This window comes from Lissotriton vulgaris, chromosome 2_1, assembly GCF_964263255.1.
Source record: "Lissotriton vulgaris chromosome 2_1, aLisVul1.2, whole genome shotgun sequence".
Lineage (NCBI taxonomy): Eukaryota > Metazoa > Chordata > Amphibia > Caudata > Salamandridae > Lissotriton > Lissotriton vulgaris.
In genome coordinates, this window is record NC_141687.1 from 1,670,613,543 (window position 1) to 1,670,636,958 (window position 23,416).

General features: G+C 45.0%; 1 protein-coding gene across 2 annotated transcripts in view; it reads right to left on the minus strand.

Annotated features, from left to right (window-relative positions):
* RPS6KA1 (ribosomal protein S6 kinase A1) overlaps positions 1-23,416 on the minus strand; it is a 1,033,098-nt gene that overhangs the window by 467,061 nt on the left and 542,621 nt on the right. For both annotated transcript variants that reach the window (XM_086957626.1, XM_086957627.1), the window contains one exon: positions 21,871-21,987. In XM_086957626.1, coding sequence (XP_086813752.1) covers positions 21,871-21,987 — 117 coding nt within the window. The remainder of the gene's footprint in view (positions 1-21,870; positions 21,988-23,416) is intronic.

The window sequence follows — 23,416 nt, forward strand, 5'->3', positions numbered from 1 at the left end:
GCTCTTTAAAATCATATAAGAAGCAATCGTTTTGGGTTATCGTCATGGGAAGTTGAAATCTCATATACTGTAGATTAGAGATAAGTGTTAAAGGCATCTGTGCCATGAGAGGGTCAGGGTGTGTTCCACAGGTAGAGTAATCTTCCTCTTCTTCTTCTTCCTTATCAGAGTCCTGACATTTTATAAGCAGTTCCGAAAGGCTTCGAGCCGCCCTGAATCTACCATCCTCATCAGAATCCTCATCTGAAGAAAATAACTCCGCTGGAGGCTGAGAAGGGGTTGGAATCGGCATCAGAGCTTCTAAAGACGAATGGCGTTGTTGAAGAAGAGAACTTGAAGACTTTAGTGGAACTAAAGCCATCGTCGACTAAGCCACCGTCGACGAAGCCTACTGCCGACGGAGCCATCGCTGACTAGGCTGACGCCATCGCCGACGGAGCACTGCTCGTGTGCTCATGACGAGCTGAGCTCGTCATAACCGCGCCAGTTTTCATTATGGCCCAGCACAGGAGAAGGATATCAGCAGGGATGGTGTTAACAAAATAGGTTCCTTAACACTGCCTGTCCTACAGATGCGTCAGTACGTTGTGATGATTCCAGGCAGTAATGCTGCGCAAACGTGTACGTCGTTTTCCAAGTTGCAGCTCTGCAGATTTGTTCAAGTGCCACCCCTGCAAACAGAGCAGTTGATGCTGAAACTGCTCTAGTGGAGTGCTCTCTCACAGTCCTTGATAATGGCTTGCCAGCCTTGTCATGGCAAAATTGTATTGCGCTCGCTATCCACCTGGCTATGGTAGCTTTAGAGACTACAGCGCCTTGACAGCTTTGAGCATAAGCTGCGAACAACTGATTTGATTTCCGTATGTCTTTAGTCCTTTGTAAATACCATTTAAGACCTCTCTTCAGGTCTAGAGTGTGTAATGTTCTTTCCACAGGCGTGGAAGGGTTACGGAAGAAAGTCCTCAGAACAGCAGGCTCATTCAAATGAAATTGTGAAGGAACTTTTGGGATAAACTTAGGATTAGTCCTCAGAATGACGGTTTCATCAATGAAGCGTAAGAACAGATGGGACATGGTAAGGGCTTGAATTTCACTAACCCTTCTAGTCGAAGTAGGTGCTAGAAGGGAGACTTTCCAGGTTAAATACTTCAATTCTGCCTTGTGAATGGACTCAATGTGGTGTCTCAATTGCTAAAACAGCCATTCAAGCTGCCATTCCGGAGATGGAGCTCCGATGGGTGGAAAAGCTCTATACAGTCCTTTCATAATTTGCTTTACAACTCTTGTGGACCGTAAAGGTGGAGTATGTGACGATCATCTGTATCTTGATATAGCAGCCAGATGAACCCTAACTGACGAGTGCGCAAGACTAGACTTTGCTAAAGAAAGCAAATAAGGCAGGACCTCCTCTGGAGCAGAGAGAAAGGGATATCTCCTTGCATTTGCACCATGGACAACAATGCTTCCACTTAAGTTTGTAAGTCTTATTGGTGCGGTCAGCTCTGGATTTGCAAATAATGACCTTGCAGTCTTGCGCAATGTTCAAATTTCTAAATTCAATGTATTCAGGAGCCAAGCATGCAGTTGCAGAGAAGCTGGCTCCGGGTGATGCACTTGGCCTTTGTTCTTGAACAGCGTTGGTGTTGGCAACAGACAGATGGGCTGAGATTCCGACAGAAGGAGGAGTTCCATGTGCAAGTGTTGGCTGGGCCACCTGGGGGCTATCAGCAGAATGAGTCTGCGCTCCCATTTCATTTTCAGGAGTACCCTGGGTATCAGAGGAATGGGGGGAAAGCATATGCATAGATTCCTGACCAGCGCATCAAAAGAGCATTCCCTCAAGAGTTTGGGAGAGGGAATCTCCTTGCGAAGAATCCGCATTTGGAGTTGATCTGGGTCGCAAACAGGCCCATTGCTGGCTTTCCCCAGATTGCAAATATCTTTTCAAGCTGTTCTTGTTCGAGCTCCTATTCGACAGCTGTTGTTCGTTCTACTCAGGGTATCCGCTAAGGTATTCCTGAGACCTGGGACATATTCTGCCGTCAAGAAAATTTGGCAGAGAGTCAGCCTGTTCCATAACTGCTGTGCATCCTGTGACAGATTTAGAGATTTTGTTCTCCCTTGTTTGTGGATATAAAACATGCTTGTGGTGTTGTCCCTCCGGATCAACACCGACGACCCCTGTATTCGAGGAAGGAAAGCCTGAAGAGAAAAGAAAATGGCTTTCAATTCAAACCAGTTTCTGTGCATCCGCCGTCAAGCAAAGGACCACTTCCCATGCACTTGCAGGTCCTGTAAGTGTCCACCCCAGCCTTCCATAGAAGCATCTGTTACTATGTAATCTGGGATGACTGGAAGAAAAGACTGGCCTTGGGAGAGATGTGAAGTCTGAGTCCACCACCGTAGGCCCTCCATCAGAGGAGTGAGATTGACCTCGTCATCAAATAAACCTGTGGTTTGAATCCATGGACGTTGCAGTTCCACTTGAAGAGGAACCATGTGCAATCGAGTCAGTGGCACGAGATCTATTACCGAAGAGAGCATTCCCAGTAGAGATTTGCACACTCACAGAAACACTTTTTTCTGCTGAGTTTGAGTGTTAATGTTCCTAACCTTTGTTGTCTTTCCTGGGAAAGAAAATCTTTGTTCTGAATGGTGTTCAATTTGCCACCCAGGAATTTCATTATCCGGTGTGGGAGGATCGAAGATTTCTGGTAATTGATCGAGAGACCCAGTTTGTGAAAAAGAGTGAGGCAATCTTATGTTGCATTTTTCAATAGGCGAGAAGATGGCACCTTTAGCAGCCAGTCATCAAGGTAAGGGAATACCTGATGACCTTTGCTTCTCAGGGCTGCCGCCACTAGAGCGAGAAATTTTGTGGAAGTCTGTGGAGCCAAATTCAGGCCGAATGGAAGGACTTTTGAAATGATAGTGGGTACCAGCCACTTTGTTTGATTCTTTGTGGGGGGCACCAAGAAAAAGTCCAGAAAGATAATCACTTGTGTATATAGAAAAGTTATTTATTTTTGTCCATTCTTTAAAAAAACAATCACTGTGCACTTTACAAACAAATCCGCCAACGCGTTTCACTGCCTTCCAGGGAGTTTCTTCAGGGCGAATGGAAAATTCACCGGGCCCATACGGTTGGATCCTTCAGATTTATGATTTAAATTAGTGTTTCTTATTCCGGTCGGTCGAATTTCTATTTATCCTGAATACCGTTCCATTCAATCGGATTTCTTTTGCAGTCTCTAAAAGTCTTCAATTGATATGATATAAGGGACAATATGGCCTCCCCTATTTGTGTCTGACGTTCCGGTGTTTAGAAGTTTTGGCCAAGGAAATCGGGTCACTTCCTCCTCATGCACTTGTTTGAAGGTTTCATCGTCGTGAACCTGGAAAAGTATCTTCGGTCGTTTCACCGCAACAGCATGGATGGTCCCAAGCCACTGTGAACCAAAGGAATTTCCTGTTTTTCGAGGTAAGGGAATACCTGATGACCTTTGCTTCTCACTGCTGCCGCCACTGGAGCGAGAAATTTCAGGAAAAGTCAGTGGAGCCAATTTCAGGCTGAATGGAAGGACTCGGAATGGATAGTGCATACCAGCCATTGTGAACCAAAGGAATTTCCTGTGTTTTGGATGAATAGGGACATGAAAATATGCATACTCGAGATCCAATGAAGTAATGAAATTGCCACTGTTTAGGCGTCGCAGGATGTCCGAAAGTATAACCATCCTGAATATTTGACTCTTTAGAAATGTGTTCAATTTTCTGAGGTCTAGGATAGGCCTCCACTCTCCCGACTTTTCGCGAATGAGAAAGAAGCGTGAGTAGAAGCCTTTCCTTCTCTGGGAACAAGGGACCTTTTCTATTGCCCCTTGCTAAAGCATGACACTTGCTTCTTTTTTGAGTTGGTGAAGGTGAGGGGAGTGCGATCCCTTGGGAGAGGTATTGGGAGGTTTTTGAATGAATTCCAATGTGTGGCCATAAGAGATGAGATCCAGGACCCACTTGTCTGAAGTGATGTCTCACCATTGATCGATATGTTCTGAGATTTTCGCACCATTAGGGGGGAAAGGAAATGCGGCTGGTACCCTGCTGCAATCACTGATTGTGGCCGGAGTCACTGCCTTGGGATTCTGGCTTTCGTTTGGAGCCTTGCCTGGAGAAACCAGCTGTAGGCGCTTGGGGGTAGGATTGCTGCTGATACTCTTGTCGATATTGCGGCTGGTAAGTCTGATCGGGGTGGGAACGTTGGCAAGTCCCCCTTGTAATTGGAGAAACTTCTACCTTGGGCACCCCGAAAGGGTACTGCAGGGTTCCAAGGGCCCTAGCAGTATCAGTATCTTTTTTAATGGCGGTAAGCGCCTCATCAATATGGTTGGCAAAAAGGCTGTCGCCATCATAGGCCAGATCTAAAATTTTGGTCTGAACTCCCGGTTGGAAATTTGTTGCTTTCAACCACCCCGGTCGCCATAAAACTGCAGCACCAGCTAACTGCCGGAAACCAGTGGTAAATAAACTAGATATGTAGGTGAGCAACCCAATATACCCTTGCGGGCTCGGGCAGAACTTGTTATAAGAAAAATGGCCAGCAAGGGTTTTTTTTGTCTTTCTATTTCTCAGCACTGTTAGGACCTGTTGTAAATAATCAGAGTGCCTAAAACTGAGTTTAATCAGTGGCTGTCCTATGTTATTAACTTTTCAGAAAAAGAGTCCAAAAGGATCAAAACACAGTGTTACCACACTAACACAGTATATACAATTGATGATAAATAAAATGCAAAAAAACAGGGTTTTGTATTGTCTGAAAGTTTTTATTTGTTTTCAAGACAGAAAAGTATATTTTTATACAGAAAAGATAAACATTCGTATAAAATAGGGTACATACATAGATAATATTTGGATATTCAAGGTATCGGTTGTTTCCTCCTTTGATATATCCAAATCATAAGTCCAGACTGCTTAAACACAATGATACATTGATTTCAACTCAAAATCAGAAGAAAATCAAAGATGACAAAATCAAAAGGCAGAGTTGGACTGAATAGTCGACGTTTCGGTCTTTTTGGGAGTTTTTCATAAGACCATCATCAGGACAAAATAATTCTATATACAATAGATGACCCTTTTTACTTGGTTAGAGACACGTCACTATTACATTCAAGACGGCAGCAGCACTTTCAATTGTGGCGTTGATGCGAGGCAAAGAGTTAAATCTTTTTATGCCAAAATTTTTACTCAAATTATATACAGGAGTGCGGTCAACAATTTCTGACAGGATGTCCGAATTCGATCAATTCCAGAGCACTTGTATATTTTTCGAATCTCGATCGTAACCGCGCCAAAACTCCAAACAAAGCCCTAACCTGATTCATTTGGAGCAAGCCCTAACCTGATTCATTTGGAGCAAGCCCTAACCTGATTCGTTTGGAGTTTTGGCGCGGTTACGATCGAGATTTGAAAAATATACAAGTGCTCTGGAATTGATCGAAGCACTCCTGTATATAATTTGAGTAAAAATTTTGGCATAAAAAGATTTAACTCTTTGCCTCGCATCAACGCCACAATTGAAAGTGCTGCTGCCGTCTTGAATGTAATAGTGACGTGTCTCTAACTAAGTAAAAAGGGTCATCTATTGTATATAGAATTATTTTGTCCTGATGATGGTCTTATGAAAAACTCCCAAAAAGACCGAAACGTCGACTATTCAGTCCAACTCTGCATTTTGATTTTATGTCATCTTTGATTTTCTTCTGATTTTGAGTTGAAATCAATGTATCATTGTGTTTAAGCAGTCTGGACTTATGATTTGGATATATCAAAGGAGGAAACAACCGATACCTTGAATATCCAAATATTATCTATGTATGTACCCTACTTTATACGAATGTTGATCTTTTCTGTATAAAAATATACTTTTCTGTCTTGAAAACAAATAATAACTTTCAGACAATACAAAACCCTGGTTTTTTGCATTTTATTTATCATCAATTGTATATACTGTGTTAGTGTGGTAACACTCTTTGTTTTGATCCTTTTGGACTCTTTTTCTAAAAAGTTAATAACATAGGACAGCCACTGATTAAACTCAGTTTTAGGCACTCTGATTATTTACAACAGGTCCTAACAGTGCTGAGAAATAGAAAGACAAAAAAAAACCCTTGCTGGCCATTTTTCTTATAACAGGAAACCAGTGGTGGCAATGTCCATAGCAATGTCAATCGTTTCTGACGCTGCTCTTTCTCCTTCCATGAGTATTTTAAGAAATTCCCTTTACTATCTTCCGGGATGACATCCTTCATTGTACCCATGTTAGACCACATTTGCCTATCACAAATGGGCTAAAATGTGCAAAACGTTAGAAGCTCTAACAGACTGCCACCATAGATGAAAATGTTTTGCCAATTGAAACAAGGCGCCGACCCTCCTTCTCTGGTGAAGAAATGATAGGCGTAGACAGATTTTTTGATCGTCTCTGATCCGCCTGAGTGATCACTAAGTCAGGCTTGGGGTGACTTGTTCTACACGCAGGAGAGCCCCCAGGAGCTCTATATTTCTTGTCCAACCTTGGCAGCACAGGAACCACAGAAGCTGGTGTCTTCATGACCTTAATTCCCTCCTGCCAAATATGATCAATGATGGGTATTGATCTGACATTCTTTCTGCCTTGTCTTTAAAATTATAAAGGAAACAGTCCAATTGATGCGTAATTGTTAAATGATGAAATCTGTTAGCGTCCCTGTCCATAATATTATGGAATCCTCCGATATCCTCCGGAGGTGAGTCTGAAGGATGATGAGGTGGTGGGGATGGCGTTGGTGCTATGTAGTCATCCCACTCATCAGCGGGTGGAGGAGGGTCTGGTATCTCTCCTCCTTCCTGCTCATTCTCAGATGTAGTAGGGGGCTCTCTGGGAGGAGGCGGAGCCATGGGACACAGTGCCAACCCATGCATGGGAGGTGGTCGAGGTAGCGGTGTCTGAGGAGCTACCTGCAGAGATGGAGGAGCTACAACATTAACCTCTTGAGGAGGAAACCTTCTTGTATAATCCACCAGCATATTCTGAAGGTCTATAATTAATGCTGGAGGTAATAGTGCAGGCTGCTGCCTAGGCTGTTCAAAATATTTATATTGTTGGTACTGACCAGGAGGGGTCAGATAATGCTGGTGAAACTGCTCTTCATCATCATAGTCCTCATCCTCCTCTTGATATTTAACGTTCAGTTCTGAAGGACTACGTGCCGCTTGAAACTGGCCTTCATCCTCATCCGAATCCTCTAAATCCAATTGATGGCTGGGAGGTAGCGGATACATTTTTGGTGTCCTGAATTGACTTTGCACAGATTGCTGGAACTGTGTTGACGGACCTGCATAACAAACTGGATGTTTTGAGGTTAGTGCTATCGTTGATGGAGAAATTCTCGTAGCTGACGGGGACGTCGTCGACGGTAAGCCAGTGATAGTCACAGTACTGCCGCAGACGGTGGGATTGTCAGCAATGGGAAACCACAAACTCCAGACTGAATCTGGGATGAGGGAACCAGAGGCACAGGGTGCTAGGAGCTGGCAGCCTCCAACAGAAACTGTTTAACACAATAAAGCCGATCTCAGTAAGGTGTCGCTAGTGCTAAGCAATCTGAGAGTGCAAGCATCTCACAAAAAGTGAAGGACTGGTCTCACAACCCACCCAGTGTCATGCTTCATCATTAACCAGTCCTCATCCTCTAAAAACCTGGTTTGATAGAGGGCAGGCATACACCTGACAACAGGGATGCACTTCTAAAGTAAGTGGGGGCCCATAGAGAAAGATAGTGAGGTTAAAAAGCCATTTCAGATGTCAAATTAAACGTTGATATTGCTGGCATCTGTATGGTAATCAAAACAAAGTGATCGGTGTAATGGGGATATTAATGTCCCCCCATCGATATCAATAGGGTCAAAATGTTTCTGCCAAATGGCCCAATTGGGTCCGTGGCATTCATCAGGACCAAAAGAAACCGGTAAACTGCGGGCTCCACTCTTACCAGACTGTGGTGAGAGGATTTCCACTCAGTGGGGTGATATAGATCACACTCCACTGTGATATGGCTTGCATCTAAAGCCCTATAGTTGGGACACTGTGCCCAATAGGAGGGTGAGGGCAGGAGACCCTTTAGGTCAAGCGTGATATGTGACGTGATCTCTGCCTCTGTGCCTAGGTCTGTGCTCCTCCGCTCCTTTGAGCCCGAACCCCCTCATCCCCCCCACCAACTCCACCCTCCCATTTGGTTGTCCAATGCTAGCAATAAAAAAGGGACAGAGAATTTTAACTACCTTGTTCTAAAGTATTTAGAATAACATACTCGGCCACAGGGAATTGAAAAGTATCCTATGTAGTGCACTGCGTAAATACATTAACTTTCTGAGCACTGTGTCGTCTGCACTATCTTCACTCAAGTCACGATTTTTACTAAACTTGAATTGCTACAATACAATTTTTATAGAAACTTTGTCCTGTGCTTTTTTCTAAATTCATTTAGGAATCAATCATGTCAATTAGATTGTGTATTCCACTATTGTTGTGGTAATAAGTATTGATCCTGGTCCTGTGGACAGTGCACAAGTCAAGGGTATACAAGGGTAGACTGCGTCTAGCCACTATTTTCAGAGGGTGGATGCCGTCAACCCTGCCAAGAGGTTGAGCCCCACAGAAACATGCTAAATTTGTCCCGGTGTAATTTTTCAAACACCAGAACACTTTCAGCAGCGCCTGCACGTTGTCTTATTTCTTTCCGAGCAGCAAAGGGCGTGCAGGGAGGGACTTATCAGATTCCAGCTGGGCCCATAACAAAGGCCTAAGTTAAGGGGCCATCAGGTCTCCCTTTGTTTGGAGTATCCTGACTGGGAGTTATAGAGAGCCTCACACCTAGATGCAATAGAGAGAAAACTAAGGATCAGAGCTTGTTAACACTTCATTAGTACTTAAGAGAGGCATGCTTTAAACTTTGTTCAGTCCCTGTGTATAAGAGATATGCATGCACTGTAAGTATATCAGATCTGTTGGTCTGTCCCAGTATTTACAAAAAAATTTAAATACCGCTATTTTGTTTTATTATTTTTGTAGCGCTTTAGCACTACTCATCCCAATGCATGGTGTCAGAGCGCTTTACATCACACGTACACATTATACATGGACAATAAATCATATGTGGGTAAATCAATGTACAGGATGTGTTACGTAAGATAGTAAGGGTTACAAGGTGTAGGAGTCACATGTCCTCCACAGCTCACTGCTATATTAGTAGGATTAAAATTCATGAACTGCAAGTAACAAAAGGATCTCTGTGTTAAAAGCAGTAACCCACTTACCCATTTACATAAAATTTAAATACAATCTGTCATCTGACTGTTACATAATGTGCTTTGCAGGAGATATATTAACTTTCTATGCTACTTTGATTCAAAACTGGGACTTGACAAAATACAGATTTCTCCAGTAAATACGTTATTATCCACAGTTCTTTTACCATTATTATTATTATTACCCAAGATTTAGCTGGCACACAAAGATCTCTGCAGCATGTGCCTTAACCCCATAAAATATTTTAAAATACAGACTTTGCAACCAATTAAGCAGAACAGATTTACTGCTAGGTTTTTTCTGGTTTCCAATTTCTTTGTGACAGTAAAAAAAAAAAAATATTATAAGTGGAGGCCCAGATTTTGCACCAGGGTGACATCAATTTTTTGGCAAAGCCGCAAAGCAAAATCTAATTTGTTAAATATTGTAATGCACTAAAAATGTGCTCATGCTACACCCGATACACATATGTGAAGTTTTAAGATCGGAGGTCCCTTCCTCGGAGGTCATGTGTTGTGATGTTACACGCCGTGATGTCATGCACTATGACATCCCGTGCCATGATGTCACTTGAATACTGCCTAACTTAGTTAGTATCCCCACTTTTTTTTAATTTTATTTTTTTAAGATTTGTGCCCTGCCCATGGGCATATAGGGTTGTCTTTGTTACATATATTTGTAGTTACCTCCGCTGTCTTTTTGTGGTAAATTTCAGTTTTTGTCCACATTAAGGTGACCCAGTTTTTACTAGCATTTTGGTGCCTTTTAGTGCTCGATTATTGTCCACAGTTGGTAAGCTACCAGCTGCAGTGCCATTCTGATGTATTATGTAAATGTGTTGTATTTGTATAGCGCGAACAGTAACCCGTAAGCATCCCGGAGCTTGTACTCCTACCACAAGGGAACCCCTCCTGGCTTTTCCTTGTGAGGTGTCCACTCCTGGGCATCCCATGGTGAAACCAGGCATCCCTTGTGTATGGTTATTAACCTTGAACACCAGTTTGAAGATCCTAAACAAGCACTACCTTTCATTAAGAAGCACTCTGCGATTAACATTCTGTTTTATTGCTTGGTCTTGTGCTCATCACTGCTTTGCCTTGTGAATTAGCATCGTGGTTTAGAGGACCTCTGGGGGTCCGCAAAACCTACTCAGGGGGTCCGCAACGGCTTTACGAAATTAAATAACACTAAAACTAATAATATAAAGTTAGGTATAAATAAAGTAGCAACATTGAAAATGTTAAAACTGTTTATATTGGATTGTGAATCTGGTTATTGTATCTCCGTGCACTCTAGTGAATTGAAGGCGATTTGGGCGCGTTTCCTTGTCGCACTATGCCTGTTCGTGCCTTACGTTATGTATCCAAAATGTGATTAGGAAATCACTGGAAGGCGCGCTTGTTTTACATGAAACTATGCAGTTTCTTCAAAAATTACTGTACTGCTTCTATCTTTTTTCTAAGAAAACAGTCAAATCTTCATTGAGCTCTTCATTTAGAATTTATTTCATTCCAAAAGGATGTTCCTTGATCAAATCATAGTCGAAATTCATATCAATCATGATTACTTAATAACATTACTTCATGCTCGCCCAATTCATTTTGGGTTAGTTGGGGTAACCCTTCGTCAGGGGCCTAGAATGTAAACATACAGGACCTTAGCTTTCAGAAAACGAACCAATATATCATTCAAGATAGTAATATATCTATACATTATCAAAAATCATGACATGGAAACACTTACATGCGAGAAAAATGAATAAAAATGAATAAATAACATTGATTACATTTACTCACTATGTTACACCATCTAAAAATGAAATGTAATAAGGATAGCTTGCTATTGCATGGGATGTGTATGGAAGGAAATGCTAAACGATTAACAGAAATCGACATGTCATCTATATGAATGACGCTGTAGCATGGGACAAATGCACTGACAACTAAAGCTATTCGGGTACGTGAATGTAAGGTTAAGATGGAGTAGTTTCTGTCCTGTAACTCCAGTTCTGTAGTAGGGGTATCTCTGTTATAGTCATAATCTAGTGAATAGTCCCGCCCATGTGCGTGGACCCCGGCAATCAAAAATAATCTCTTAAGTTGTCAAATTAATGCAGAAAAACTGCAAAGACACTTAAGAGAAAATTTAAAGACAAATAATGCAGCCTATATCCACAGGCTACACTGTCCAGTACTTCAACTAGAAATTCCACCAAAAAACACCACACACAGCCCAACCTGCCAGTTTCTACCATAGAGAAACTTGCCTCCCCCAGTCAAAGACTCTGGAATGATAGAGAGGAAGGTAGGGACAGACAAGCCCCATAGGCTGCCATTATGTGGCTTAAATAGGATACTGTGCCTTCAAGAGAACTTTCCAGAACTTCTCCCAGTATCCCAGAATGCATAGCAGGTCCCTCTACTTTCAGTTCTTTTTGAAGGCGAAGCACGCCAGACCTGTCGCATTCTTTACCTGATGAAAAATCTCCACCGGGGAGGAGGGAGGGCGCTTATGACTATAACAGAGATACCCCTACTACAGAACTGGAGTTACAGGACAGAAACTACTCCTTCTGTAGTAGGGGATCTCTGTGTATAGTCATAATCTAGTGAATAGAATGGCAAGCCCATCCCCACACCAAAGCGGCGGTGGAGAATAACACATAATGCCACTACTGCGCGAACAAATTTCGCAGCGAAGCCTGCCCAACTTGAGCGTCTGCCCTGGCGTCAGTGTCCAGGCAGTAATGCTTAGCAAAGGTATGAAACGACTTCCAAGTGGCTGCCTTGCAAATTTCAGCAATCGGCACGTTCCGGAGCAGAGCCGTCGTGGCAGCTTTGCCCCTGGTGGAATGAGCCTTAGGCTTACCTCCTAAGGTCTTATTAGCCTTCTGATAACACAATTGTATGCAGGACACAATCCACCTAGAGATGGACTGCTTAGAGGTCCCAAGACCCGTCCTGACCGATCCATAATTGATGAACAACTGGTCAGACCTACGAATATCTTTGGTTTTATCCAGATAAAATTTCAACACCCTCCTAACATCCAGGGAATGGAGAGACCTCTCCGCTGGGGATGAAGGGTTCTGAAAAAACGTAGGCAAAGTTATAGTCTGGTTGACATGAAAATCAGAAATAACCTTGGGAAGAAATTTAGGGTGAGTGCGCATAACAACCTTAGCAGCATGAAACACAGTATAAGGTTCAGTACAACACAACGCCTGAATTTCACTCACCCTGCGGGCCGATGTAATGGCCACGAGGAACGCCGCCTTCCAGGACAGGTGCTGCAACGAAGCCTTATGAATAGGTTCAAAAGGTTCCTTCATCAATCTGGACAGCACCACATTCAATTCCCATGAAGGCGAAGGAAGCCTGACAGGAGGGAATACTTTCTTCAGTCCTTCCAGAAAATCTTTGATCACAGGGATCTGTAAAAAGGAAGTCTGTGAAGGGCATTTCCTGTAGGCAGTCAATGCAGCAAGATGAACCTTAATAGAATGCACATTAAGGCCAGACTGCGCCAAATGTAAAAGGTAAGGAAGGATGACATCTTCCTTACAGGTCGTAGGGTCATGGTTTTTAGACTGGCACCAGACACAAAACCTCTTCCACTTGTAAGCATATGAAGTCCGAGTGGAAGGTCTCTTAGACTCCTTCAGTAGGTCCATGCAATCATCGGGCAGATTCAGATGGCCATATTGCACTATCTCAGGAACCATGCCGCCAAACTCAAAGACGAGAGGTTGGGGTGTAACATCCGTCCCCCGAACTTCGTGAGAAGGTCCGGCCTGCACGGCAACCGAATGTGAGGAAGGAGAGACCGGTGAAGTAGGTCCGTGAACCACCACTGCCTGGGCCACTCCGGGGCGATGAGTATCATCCGAGCTCTGGACCGGGCCAGCTTGATGAGCACCGCCGGAATCAGGGGAATGGGAGGAAAGGCGTACAGAAAGCTGTTCGTCCAGTTGATCCATAACGCATTCCCCAGCGTCCCTTGCTGGAAGTACCTGGAGGCGAAATCTCTGCACTTTCTGTTTTCGGCGGTGGCGAACAAGTCTACGTCTGGAGTTCCCCACCTTGCGAAGACTTCTCCTAGTACTTCGTCGTTTATGACCCATTCTTGGTTTTCCTGAACCAGTCTGCTCAGTGAGTCTGCCTGAACATTCTGCACACCTGGTAGATGGGTGGCCGTTATCGTCAGTCCTCTGGCTAGGAGCCAGTGCCAGATCGCCTGCGCCTCCTGTGACAGAGTGCGTGATCTCGAGCCCCCCTGCTTGTTGAGGTAATACATCGTGGTGGTATTGTCCGTCTGTACAAGCAGAGAGTTGGTCTGGAAGGACGGAAGAAAGGCCTTCAGCGCCAAGTGAACAGCCCTGAGTTCCAGGAAATTGATGTGATACGTGGCCTCCATCGGTGACCACGTGCCTTGAATCTGTAGAGTCCCGGAGTGCGCTCCCCATACCAGAAGAGACGCATCCGTTACGACAGTCTGCGTGGGAATGTCCTTGTGAAAGGGAACCCCTCTGAGGGGATTCTCTGCCGAACACCACCACCTCAGAGACTGAAGAGCATGCAGCGACAGTCGAATCTTGTCGTCCCAAGATCCTTTCCTCTGATCCCACTGGTCCTTCAAGCACTCCTTCAGTGGTTTCATGTGCAGCCGTGCGTGTGGCGTCAGGAAGATACAAGAGGCCATCGATCCCAGTAGAGAAGACACCGTCCTCACTGTTGTAGATGGAGTCGTCATAAGAGCCTGAGCCTTCCGAAGGAGTGATAATCGTCGCTCTTCCGAAGGAGACACGCTTGCTGACAGCGTATTGATGGAGGCTCCCAAGTACTGTATGCATTGGACCTGAGTCGGGACAGACTTGGCCATGTTGATGTGCAGCCCCAGCTTGTTCAATAGAACGCACGTCTTCTGGAAGTGTGCTCGCGCTTCCGAGAAGGAGGATGCCTTGATCAACCAATCGTCCAAGTACGGGTAGACGAACACCTTGTTCTTCCTCAGGTGTGCAGCCACCACCGCCATGCACTTCGAGAACGTTCTCGGCGCAGACTTCAGTCCGAATGGGAGTACTGTGTATTGATAGTGATTGGTGCCGACTTGGAACCGCAGGAACTTCCTGTGTTTGTGTGCAATGGGCACATGGAAGTAAGCATCCTGTAGGTCTATAGCGCAAAGCCAGTCTCCCTGTTGCAACTGAGGGTAAATCTGATGCAACGACAGCATGCGAAACTTTTCTCTGCGAATCCATCTGTTTGCCTGTCGCAAATCCAGAATGGGCCTGAACTCGTTCTTGTCCTTCTTGCGAACCAGAAAGAATCGGGAGTACAGACCTCTTCCTCTCTGAGACAGAGGTACGTCTTCTATCGCCCTTTTCCTCAACAGGATATCCGCTTCCGCCTGAAGCTCGCGCAGCTGAAACTGCAAGCTGACCGGGGGAATTGCTGGAGGAGGGCTGGTGAACCGAAGACTGTATCCATTGCAAACAATATTCAGCACCCACTTGTCCCGAGTAATTTTTCTCCACTCTGCCAGAAAAAATTGAATGCTTCCCCCTACCGGAGTGGGTAACAGATCCGGGGGAAGTAGGTTCCTAGGGCCTAGACCCAGCCTGGCCCTTGGGCGCTGGGGCAGACTGCTGGCCACCTCTGCCCTTCTGGAATGGCTTACGGAACTGGTGTTGCTGTTGCCCCGCAGCCTGTCCCCGTCCTCGGCCTTGCCCGCCGAACCGCCGTTGGAAAGGGCGGTACTGCTTCTTGGTCTCCTTAGGCTTCTCTAGGCCCACAGCCGTTAGCGTCTCGGCCTCCGCCTTCATGCGGGCCATCTCATCGTCCGCATGCTTCCCGAAGAGGGTCTCACCGGAGAACGGTAGATTGGCTACCCTCTGCTGTGCGTCCGGTTTCAGGGACGTAAGCCGGAGCCATGCGTGGCGCCGTTGGTTGATTCCGTGGCAAATTCCGTGAGCAGCCAACAGGGAAGAGTCCGCTGCCGCAGTGATAATCTGGTTGGCCACCAGCATCCCCTCACTCAGTACTTCCATGAAGTCTTCACGCTTCTCCCGAGGTAAATGCTCCGCAAATCGCTCGAGGGAGTCCCAGAGGGCGCTGTCGTATCGGCCCAACAGTGCCGTGGCACTCGCCGCTTTCATGGAGGTAGCGGAAGTGCTACAGACTTTTCTCCCCGCCGAATCCATCCACCTTGATTCCTTATCCGGGGGAACCGTGGAGGAAGGAGTGGTGGCATGCTGCTGAGTCAGGAGGAGGTTCCGTTCTCAAAAAGGCCGGATCCGAATCGGGGGCCCGGTACTTCCTCAGTAATCTGGATGGAGCCGCCTTCGTCACCGCAGAGGTGAGAAACAGGGCCATAGCCGGTTCTTCCAAGCCCAGCACCAGAGGCAGGAGAGGACGAGACAGGTGTTTTTGATGTAAAGTCTCAAAAATGACTGACGTTTTCGGAGTCGGCACCGTCAGGGATATGCCCAACTCCGCAGCGCCCCTTAAAAGGACGTCATGGAACGCCACCAGGTCATCTATCGGGGAAACTCTTGTGTCCGGTGACCCCGATAGGGTAGGAGAATAGTCCCTTGTCCAAGAGGACCTCGTGTGTGAGCGAGATTCGCGCCTCCTATGGCGGTGTCTCGACCTTGTGGATGATCTGCGTCGCGATCTCTCCTTCCTCCCAGAGCGAGAGCGAGACCTGCCTGCTCGTGGCCGCTCCTTCGGCTTTCGTGGAGGGGTCTTCCTCGGTTCCTCACGGGGCTTCGGTTTTGGGGTCCCCTTAGGAGGAACCGGCAGGGAAGTGGACCTCGGAGGAGGAACCTTCGGCTGCGGGGCGGGTCCATGCGGAGGGACCGGAGGCGGAGGAGGGTCTCCTGAAGGCAGTGGAGGATTGGGTGGAGGGTCCTCCTTAGGAACAGGAGAAGGAGGCGGAGTCGGAGTCCTTGGCCGAGATGGTGTGTACATCTCTGAGTACACCGGGCCCGGTGACCCTTTAGGCGAAGGGTGCGGAGAGCCAGCCCCATCAGCAGGTGACCGCTTCCTCTTGCGTCCTCCACTCGAAGCAGCGTGACTCCTGGGACTAGAATCCCTCTTGCGCCGTTTCGGAGAGGCTGACCGACTCCTAGACGCTGACCGCTGTCTGCTGGACGCAGAGCGACGCTTTTCCGGCGTCGAACGACGTTTCCTCGACTCCGGCGTCGATCGCCGTCTCCTCGGCGTCGACCCTCTTTTCCTCGGCGTCGAACGTCGACTCCTCGACGTCGACCTCTTCTTCCGCGACGTCGTACGCCGCCTTCGACGTCGAGCGTTCCGTCTTCGACGACGAACGTCGCCGTCCTCTTGATGCCCTCGACGTCGAGGAGCCCCTCGACGTCGACCGGTGCCTCGACGCCGATCGACGGTGTCGCCTTGACGGCGATCGACGGTGTCGCCTCGACTGCGAGCGTCAATGCCTCTTCGACGGCGAGCGTCGATGCTCGTCACTAAGCCTCCGGCGTCGGTAGGAAGACCTCGACGTCGACGAAGACGATGACGTCGGCGGTGGCTTCGACGGCGACTTCCCCATGATCTTCGACGTCGAGCCGTCACGCCGTCTCGACCCGGAGCCCCGGGGAGAAGGGGAGCACGCCGCCGTCATCCCTCTCGACGTCGTCGTCGATGCAATCGACGTCGACGGAGACCGGGACCGTTTGCCGGACTTCCTGCCTCCGGGGAGCCCCCCAGAGGCCTCGGCAGGGGCAGAGGGAGCCTTCCCAGCCTGCCCAGACCCACCTGTAGTCTGCAGACGCCTCTCCTCAAGGCCAGAAAGCCTGATCTTCATCCTGTCCCTCAGAGTCCGAGCAGAAAACTGCTGGCAGATGGTACAATCCTCAGGGACATGATCTTCAGGGAGGCACACGATGCAGACATCATGGGGATCACTCTTGGCCTTCTTCCTCCCACATGCTGGGCACTGATCAAACAGGCCAGGCATTTTAGAGCCCTAAAACGCCTAAAACAGCACAAAAACGGGGAAGAGAACACCAAGAAGTAAACTGCAACACTTTTAGAAGTCAAAAGTGTCAAAAAATCCAATAAACCCTTGAAAAAGGGAGAGCTCAATGCCAGGGTCCTGTAAGCAGGAGCCGGAAAAAAGAACTGAAAGTAGAGGGACCTGCTATGCATTCTGGGATACTGGGAGAAGTTCTGGAAAGTTCTCTTAAAGGCACAGTATCCTATTTAAGCCACATAATGGCAGCCTATGGGGCTTGTCTGTCCCTACCTTCCTCTCTATCATTCCAGAGTCTTTGACTGGGGGAGGCAAGTTTCTCTATGGTAGAAACTGGCAGGTTGGGCTGTGTGTGGTGTTTTTTGGTGGAATTTCTAGTTGAAGTACTGGACAGTGTAGCCTGTGGATATAGGCTGCATTATTTGTCTTTAAATTTTCTCATAAGTGTCTTTCCAGTTTTTCTGCATTATTTTGACAACTTAAGAGATTATTTTTGATTGCCGGGGTCCACGCACATGGGCGGGACTATTCACTAGATTATGACTATACACAGAGATCCCCTACTACAGAAACACGAATGGGGAAAACTAAATGAGGTGATCCCTGCAGGACTTACCAAAGAAGTAACGCGCAATGCTCTCGCAGTTCCTAACGCGGAACTGGTCAGGTTTGAAAGGGACCAATCAGTTTGCAGGTTATAGGCATGCATATTGGTCACGTGATGGACCGAACACGGACTGTAATCCCGATATTGAATCTCAACAAAGAAAAATGTGTGAGGACAGCTACATTTAAAGTTCAATGTTAGGATTCGTGATTAAAAAAAAATAAAAAATGTAATTCCCTCCAACCAGCAGGGATCAACGACAGAATTGAATATTCATGTTTCCTTTAATAGGGGCACAACATTTGGTAATACGAGAGACTTCTCACTCCTCTATCAATTTCTGCATACCTTAAATGCAGAAATTGCATATTGCTAAATCCTGGAACTGTATAAATTAGTTGTATTATTTTCATTGATTATGTTAATGCAGAATGTCAACCTTATATTTTAGTTTTTCCTTGTTCACATACTTCACAACATATTAATACATACACACATCCTTTTGCGCACAGACACCCTACAATCATGCCTGGTATTCAGCTATTCATAGTATCAGCCACATATTATTTGAAACACACAACGGACCTCCTTTGCTAAACTGTCACCTCCATCAGACATGTGCTTTATAATTTAGTTACGAGTGCGTATTTATCCATGTCACACTTTTCCATGAGCGTTTGTTTACCTTTAGATGCCCGATCACATGACCCAGTGTAAGCCTATCACATAACGCGTATCATTCGTTCTACGGCGCTTCTGCACCGTTATGTAAAAACGTTTATTTTTTTAACTTTAATGTAAGTAGAATCACGAATCCTAACATTGAACTTTAAATTTTTTCTTTGTTGAGATTCAATATCGGGATTACAGTCCGTGTTCGGTCCATCACATGACCAATATGCATGCCTATAACCTGCAAACTGATTGGTCCCTTTCAAACCCGACCGGTTCCGCGTTAGGAACTGCGAGAGCATTGCGCGTTACTTCTTCGGTAAGTCCTGCAGGGATCACCTCATTTCGTTTTCCCCATTCGTGTATCTTAACCTTACATTCACGTACCCGAATAGCTTTAGTTGTCAGTGCATTTGTCCCATGCTACAGCTTCATTCATATAGATGACATGTCGATTTCTGTTAATCGTTTAGCATTTCCTTCCATACACATCCCATGCAATAGCAAGCTATCCTTATTACATTTCATTTTTAGATGGTGTAACATAGTGAGTAAATGTTATCAATGTTTATTCATTTTTCTCGCATGCAAGTGTTTCCATGTCATGATTTTTGATAATGTATAGATATATTACTATCTTGAATGATATATTGGTTCGTTTTCTGAAAGCTAAGGTCCTGTATGTTTACATTCTAGGCCCCTGACGAAGGGTTACCCCAACTAACCCGAAATGCATTGGGCGAGCATGAAGTAATGTTATTAAGTATTCATGATTGATATGAATTTCGACTATGATTTGATCAAGGAACATCCTTTTGGAATGAAATAAATTCTAAATGAAGAGCTCAATGAAGATTTGACTGTTTTCTTTGAAAAAAGATAGAAGCAGTACAGTAATCTTTGAAGAAACTTGATAGTTTCATGTAAAACAAACGCGCCTTCCAGTGATTTCCTAATCACATTTTGGATATATATATTGGATTGTGAACCATACAATATCTTTGAGCATTTGTGTTTGGTCTATACTTGTTTTTGTACTTCGTGCATTGTTTTGAGGTTCAAAATGTAGAAATTGCCTAGGCCGATGGCCCCCGGTTTCCAATAATTTCTCAGTGAGGATTCCCGGATTCCAGTAACGCTTCAGTGGGGATCCACATGAATCCAAAGGTTAAGAACAACTGAATTAGAAGGTACAGAGCCAAATTGACAGTTTCTCTTTCTATTACCCTTCTGACATACGTCAACGTCAGTTATTCCTTAATGTGTCTTGCCTCCGATTACAAATTGGCCTACTCAAAGTCTTCTCTCTTTTTCCAATCTTTATTTTATTGGGTATAAGTAGACAATAAAAATCAAGCAAAAAAACTGCTTTTTTCCCCCAATCATGACGCACTTACATTTTAAAAAGTTAAATTTGCATGCAATTATTGTTGTTGGAAATTAGAGAGGATAAGAATGAAAACCAGCACAGTCAAAGCCACAGGTTTAACTTTTACACTCGAACACCGACTAGATCAATAACAAAATTACTGTTGCAGTGCAAATAGTTTAAAACAAGCACTGGTAAACCCAACAGGTCCCACCTACATAAGAGTTATTGGATTTTTCAAGATCGTTTAGCCATGTTGTACAGCAGCACGGCTGCCTGTGCAGCATTGCTCAGAGTTGGAAGGAAATAAAGTGCTATGCTGTGACCAGCACTGGCCGCGTCATAGCATTTTCTTTTTCTGGCAGGGGATGGAGAGGGAAAGCAACTATGCGGGAGGGGATCAGCAACAACAATGTGGGAGGGTTAGGAAAGGGACGGGGCAACAACAACGCAGTTTACAGGGCAAGCAAGCAATAATGTCAGAGTTGAGCAGGAGGGATCCTGCAAGCAATGTGGGAGATTGGCAGGTGGAACGGGGCAAGCAGGCAAAACACAGGTTGGAGGGTTGGACGGGGCAAGCAACAACGCAAGAGTGGAGAGGGTGGGTGGCACAGGGCAAGATAGGAACGCAGGAGTCGGCGGGACAGGGCAAGCAAGCAACATGGGAGTGGGGCAGGACATGTGAACATAAACAAACACAAATTCCAGTAAAAATTGCATTTGTAAAATAAATAAAGTGCTTATATGTCTGTGGCTATAGTGCCGTCCCGGAGGATATGAATGTAAGGTAAAGCATGTTAGCGCAGAGAGGCGGCAGATCTGACCAACACACACACTCCCACAAAGTGCTTCAATAAAAAGAATAAAGGAGCTCCCACAACACAAGCAGTGAAAGGACACTCGCCAAGGATCAGTACTTGGGCCATGCACCACAGAAGGGACAAACATACAAAGAAGTGAAGCCAGCACACGCTGACCAAATTGAAGCAAGGAAACTAGAGTGATAAAGCCAACCAATGGTAAGCAATGGGCATGCTCTTAGCCCCCTTTAAGTAAACATGCATAAACTGTGTCAGGCGAGATTTAAAAAGGATTGATTTGTGTATGGATGAGATTAAGAATTAAATGTGTAATGACTAAATTTACTGTCATTACACTGCCCCTCATGCATTCACATGGTTTAGAAAGATACACCCCTTCAACTAAGGAAAAGGTGAAACTAATACTCGTGTGGGCTGATGAAAGCAGTGATTAACAAGGTCTCAACCTAATGGCTGAAGGAGGCTCACTCGATGACCTTTCGAGTATGTATAGGTACAGTAAGTTTACCAGTGCAATTAAACGTCAAACCTAAAAAGAGGAACGGAGAATTAACATGTATATGTGCATATAATTTAAGAAAGGATGACCAAAAATGTCATATGTGTTTGAAATATTTAGCAGACAACACACAATCAAGTGTTCTAAATCTCACCTAAATTTCACAGTTCTCATTTAATACTTAAGAGAAGCTTCCAGTCTCGGAATAATTTGCTTTTGGCCAGTATCGCGTCCTTGACCCTAGGAGCAAGTCATTACTGACAGTACATCAGCAACAAGTGCTCACTCACTTAATTTGATCATGAACCCAAGCTGCTCTGGCATCACAGTACCAGAATCAGCAGCTGATGCCATCAGTCGGCGCCAACTAGCATCATAATCTATACTGTCTATTGCAGCCTCACAATCCGTAGTGCGTAGTTTGACGCCACAATACTACTTCCACACTAGATGTAAACTTGACTTAACATGTTATGAAATTATCTGACTTGGCAGGTTGTGTATTGCCTTCACTGGGGTTAACCACGCCACCAAAAGCAGCAGGGTCATAGATTAGCTCACCTTGCCGAAGGATCCTTGTCCGAGGACTTTCAAAAGCTCAAACTGTGAGGGGTCCGCCTTCTCTGAGCCTTCTTTCACGTGATGGGTGATGTTAAACTCTTTGATATCGCCCTCATCCTGAAATAAATGAATAAAAGTTGTAAAAATCCAGGCACTTTATTTATGGGATGGTCAAATCATTCCCCACACAGACACTGTTCAATCCATTGTATGAAACTGTCCTACAAGTGTTTGCTAACAACCTTCATAAAATCTCGCCTGTGAAACAATTCTGTAATTTGGTGTAAGGACATTTATAAGGATCTGTATTAACACTCACATGGCTTATTGGCAGACTGGTTTAGGACGCAACCACAGAATTAGGCAGATTATTGCCTGTTCCACCCATGCACCTGGTTCTATTGTCAAATGGAGAGGAAATGAATGAAGAGATTGTATAGGAGAATACTGTGTGGGAAATCTCAATGTGCCCAAATATTGTAGCCTAAATATCTATACCAGATCAAAACCTCCTAACAGCCAGAATTAGCACCAAGTCTGGTGAAGTTATACTCAAATAATTGTTTTCTAAGTGTGAAGCACTGTCGCTTCTCTTGCATTAAACAAGTACATTTTACATGAAAATGCCCAAGATTAAATTCACAAATACAGAAGTAAACTAAATTCAGAGTTTTGAGAAGGAGAAATCACAGGTTATGGAATTGGCAGTCAAAATCACAATAAAGAAACTAGAAATCTCCAGTTGGAAAGAAATAACTGAAATCATATTAAATATTAAAAAAATGACTATTCAGAGCAGATCCAAAATATTCAATTTGAACTTCAAGAATAACTAATTCAGATTAAATCACAACTCAAACAGAAATCAAACCTATGAGAATACGAAGAAAACCCTAGGGGAAAAACAGTAAACACATTACAAGAACGGCTATTCAGATTAAACGCCGAGCCGAGACTTTTCTAGAGTATCACCAAAAGAACGTTGGATAAAGCTCAAAGGGCCAGATGTATCAAAGGGTTTTGCCCATTCTGTGTCTATGGGAAAATGTGTTCATGCATATGGCCCAAAATGTCCAAGTTAAGGGGCCAAGCTCAACCATATATTTCATGCGAATTTCTGGCTCCCAGTTACTTTTGCCCCTCCAATTCCCCCCACAGCACTGTGAACAAAACTCTCCCACCTCTCCTTATACACAAATAGCATTTTGTAAATGATCTTCTATCAATTCCACTTTTATATATAGCGTTCTGTTGTTTTTTAGTAGGGTTTGTACTTCAGCAATTCCAGTACATAACCCAGCTACACAAAGTTCAACCAGGGAAACAAAAACTCCCCATCTACACAGGAGCTCGGCATCAAGCTTAATCAGGATTCTCCTGAGTCTGAGTCCTATACTACAACCATCCAATTCCCAAAAACATAATGAGTGCATTTCCCGACACATATTTTGCTTTTTTTGGGGGGGGATCTCTTCAAACAATTGTGACACAACAGGTTGGAAAACAGTACAAGTAACTGTTCACTAACAGACTCTCTTGCAAAGGA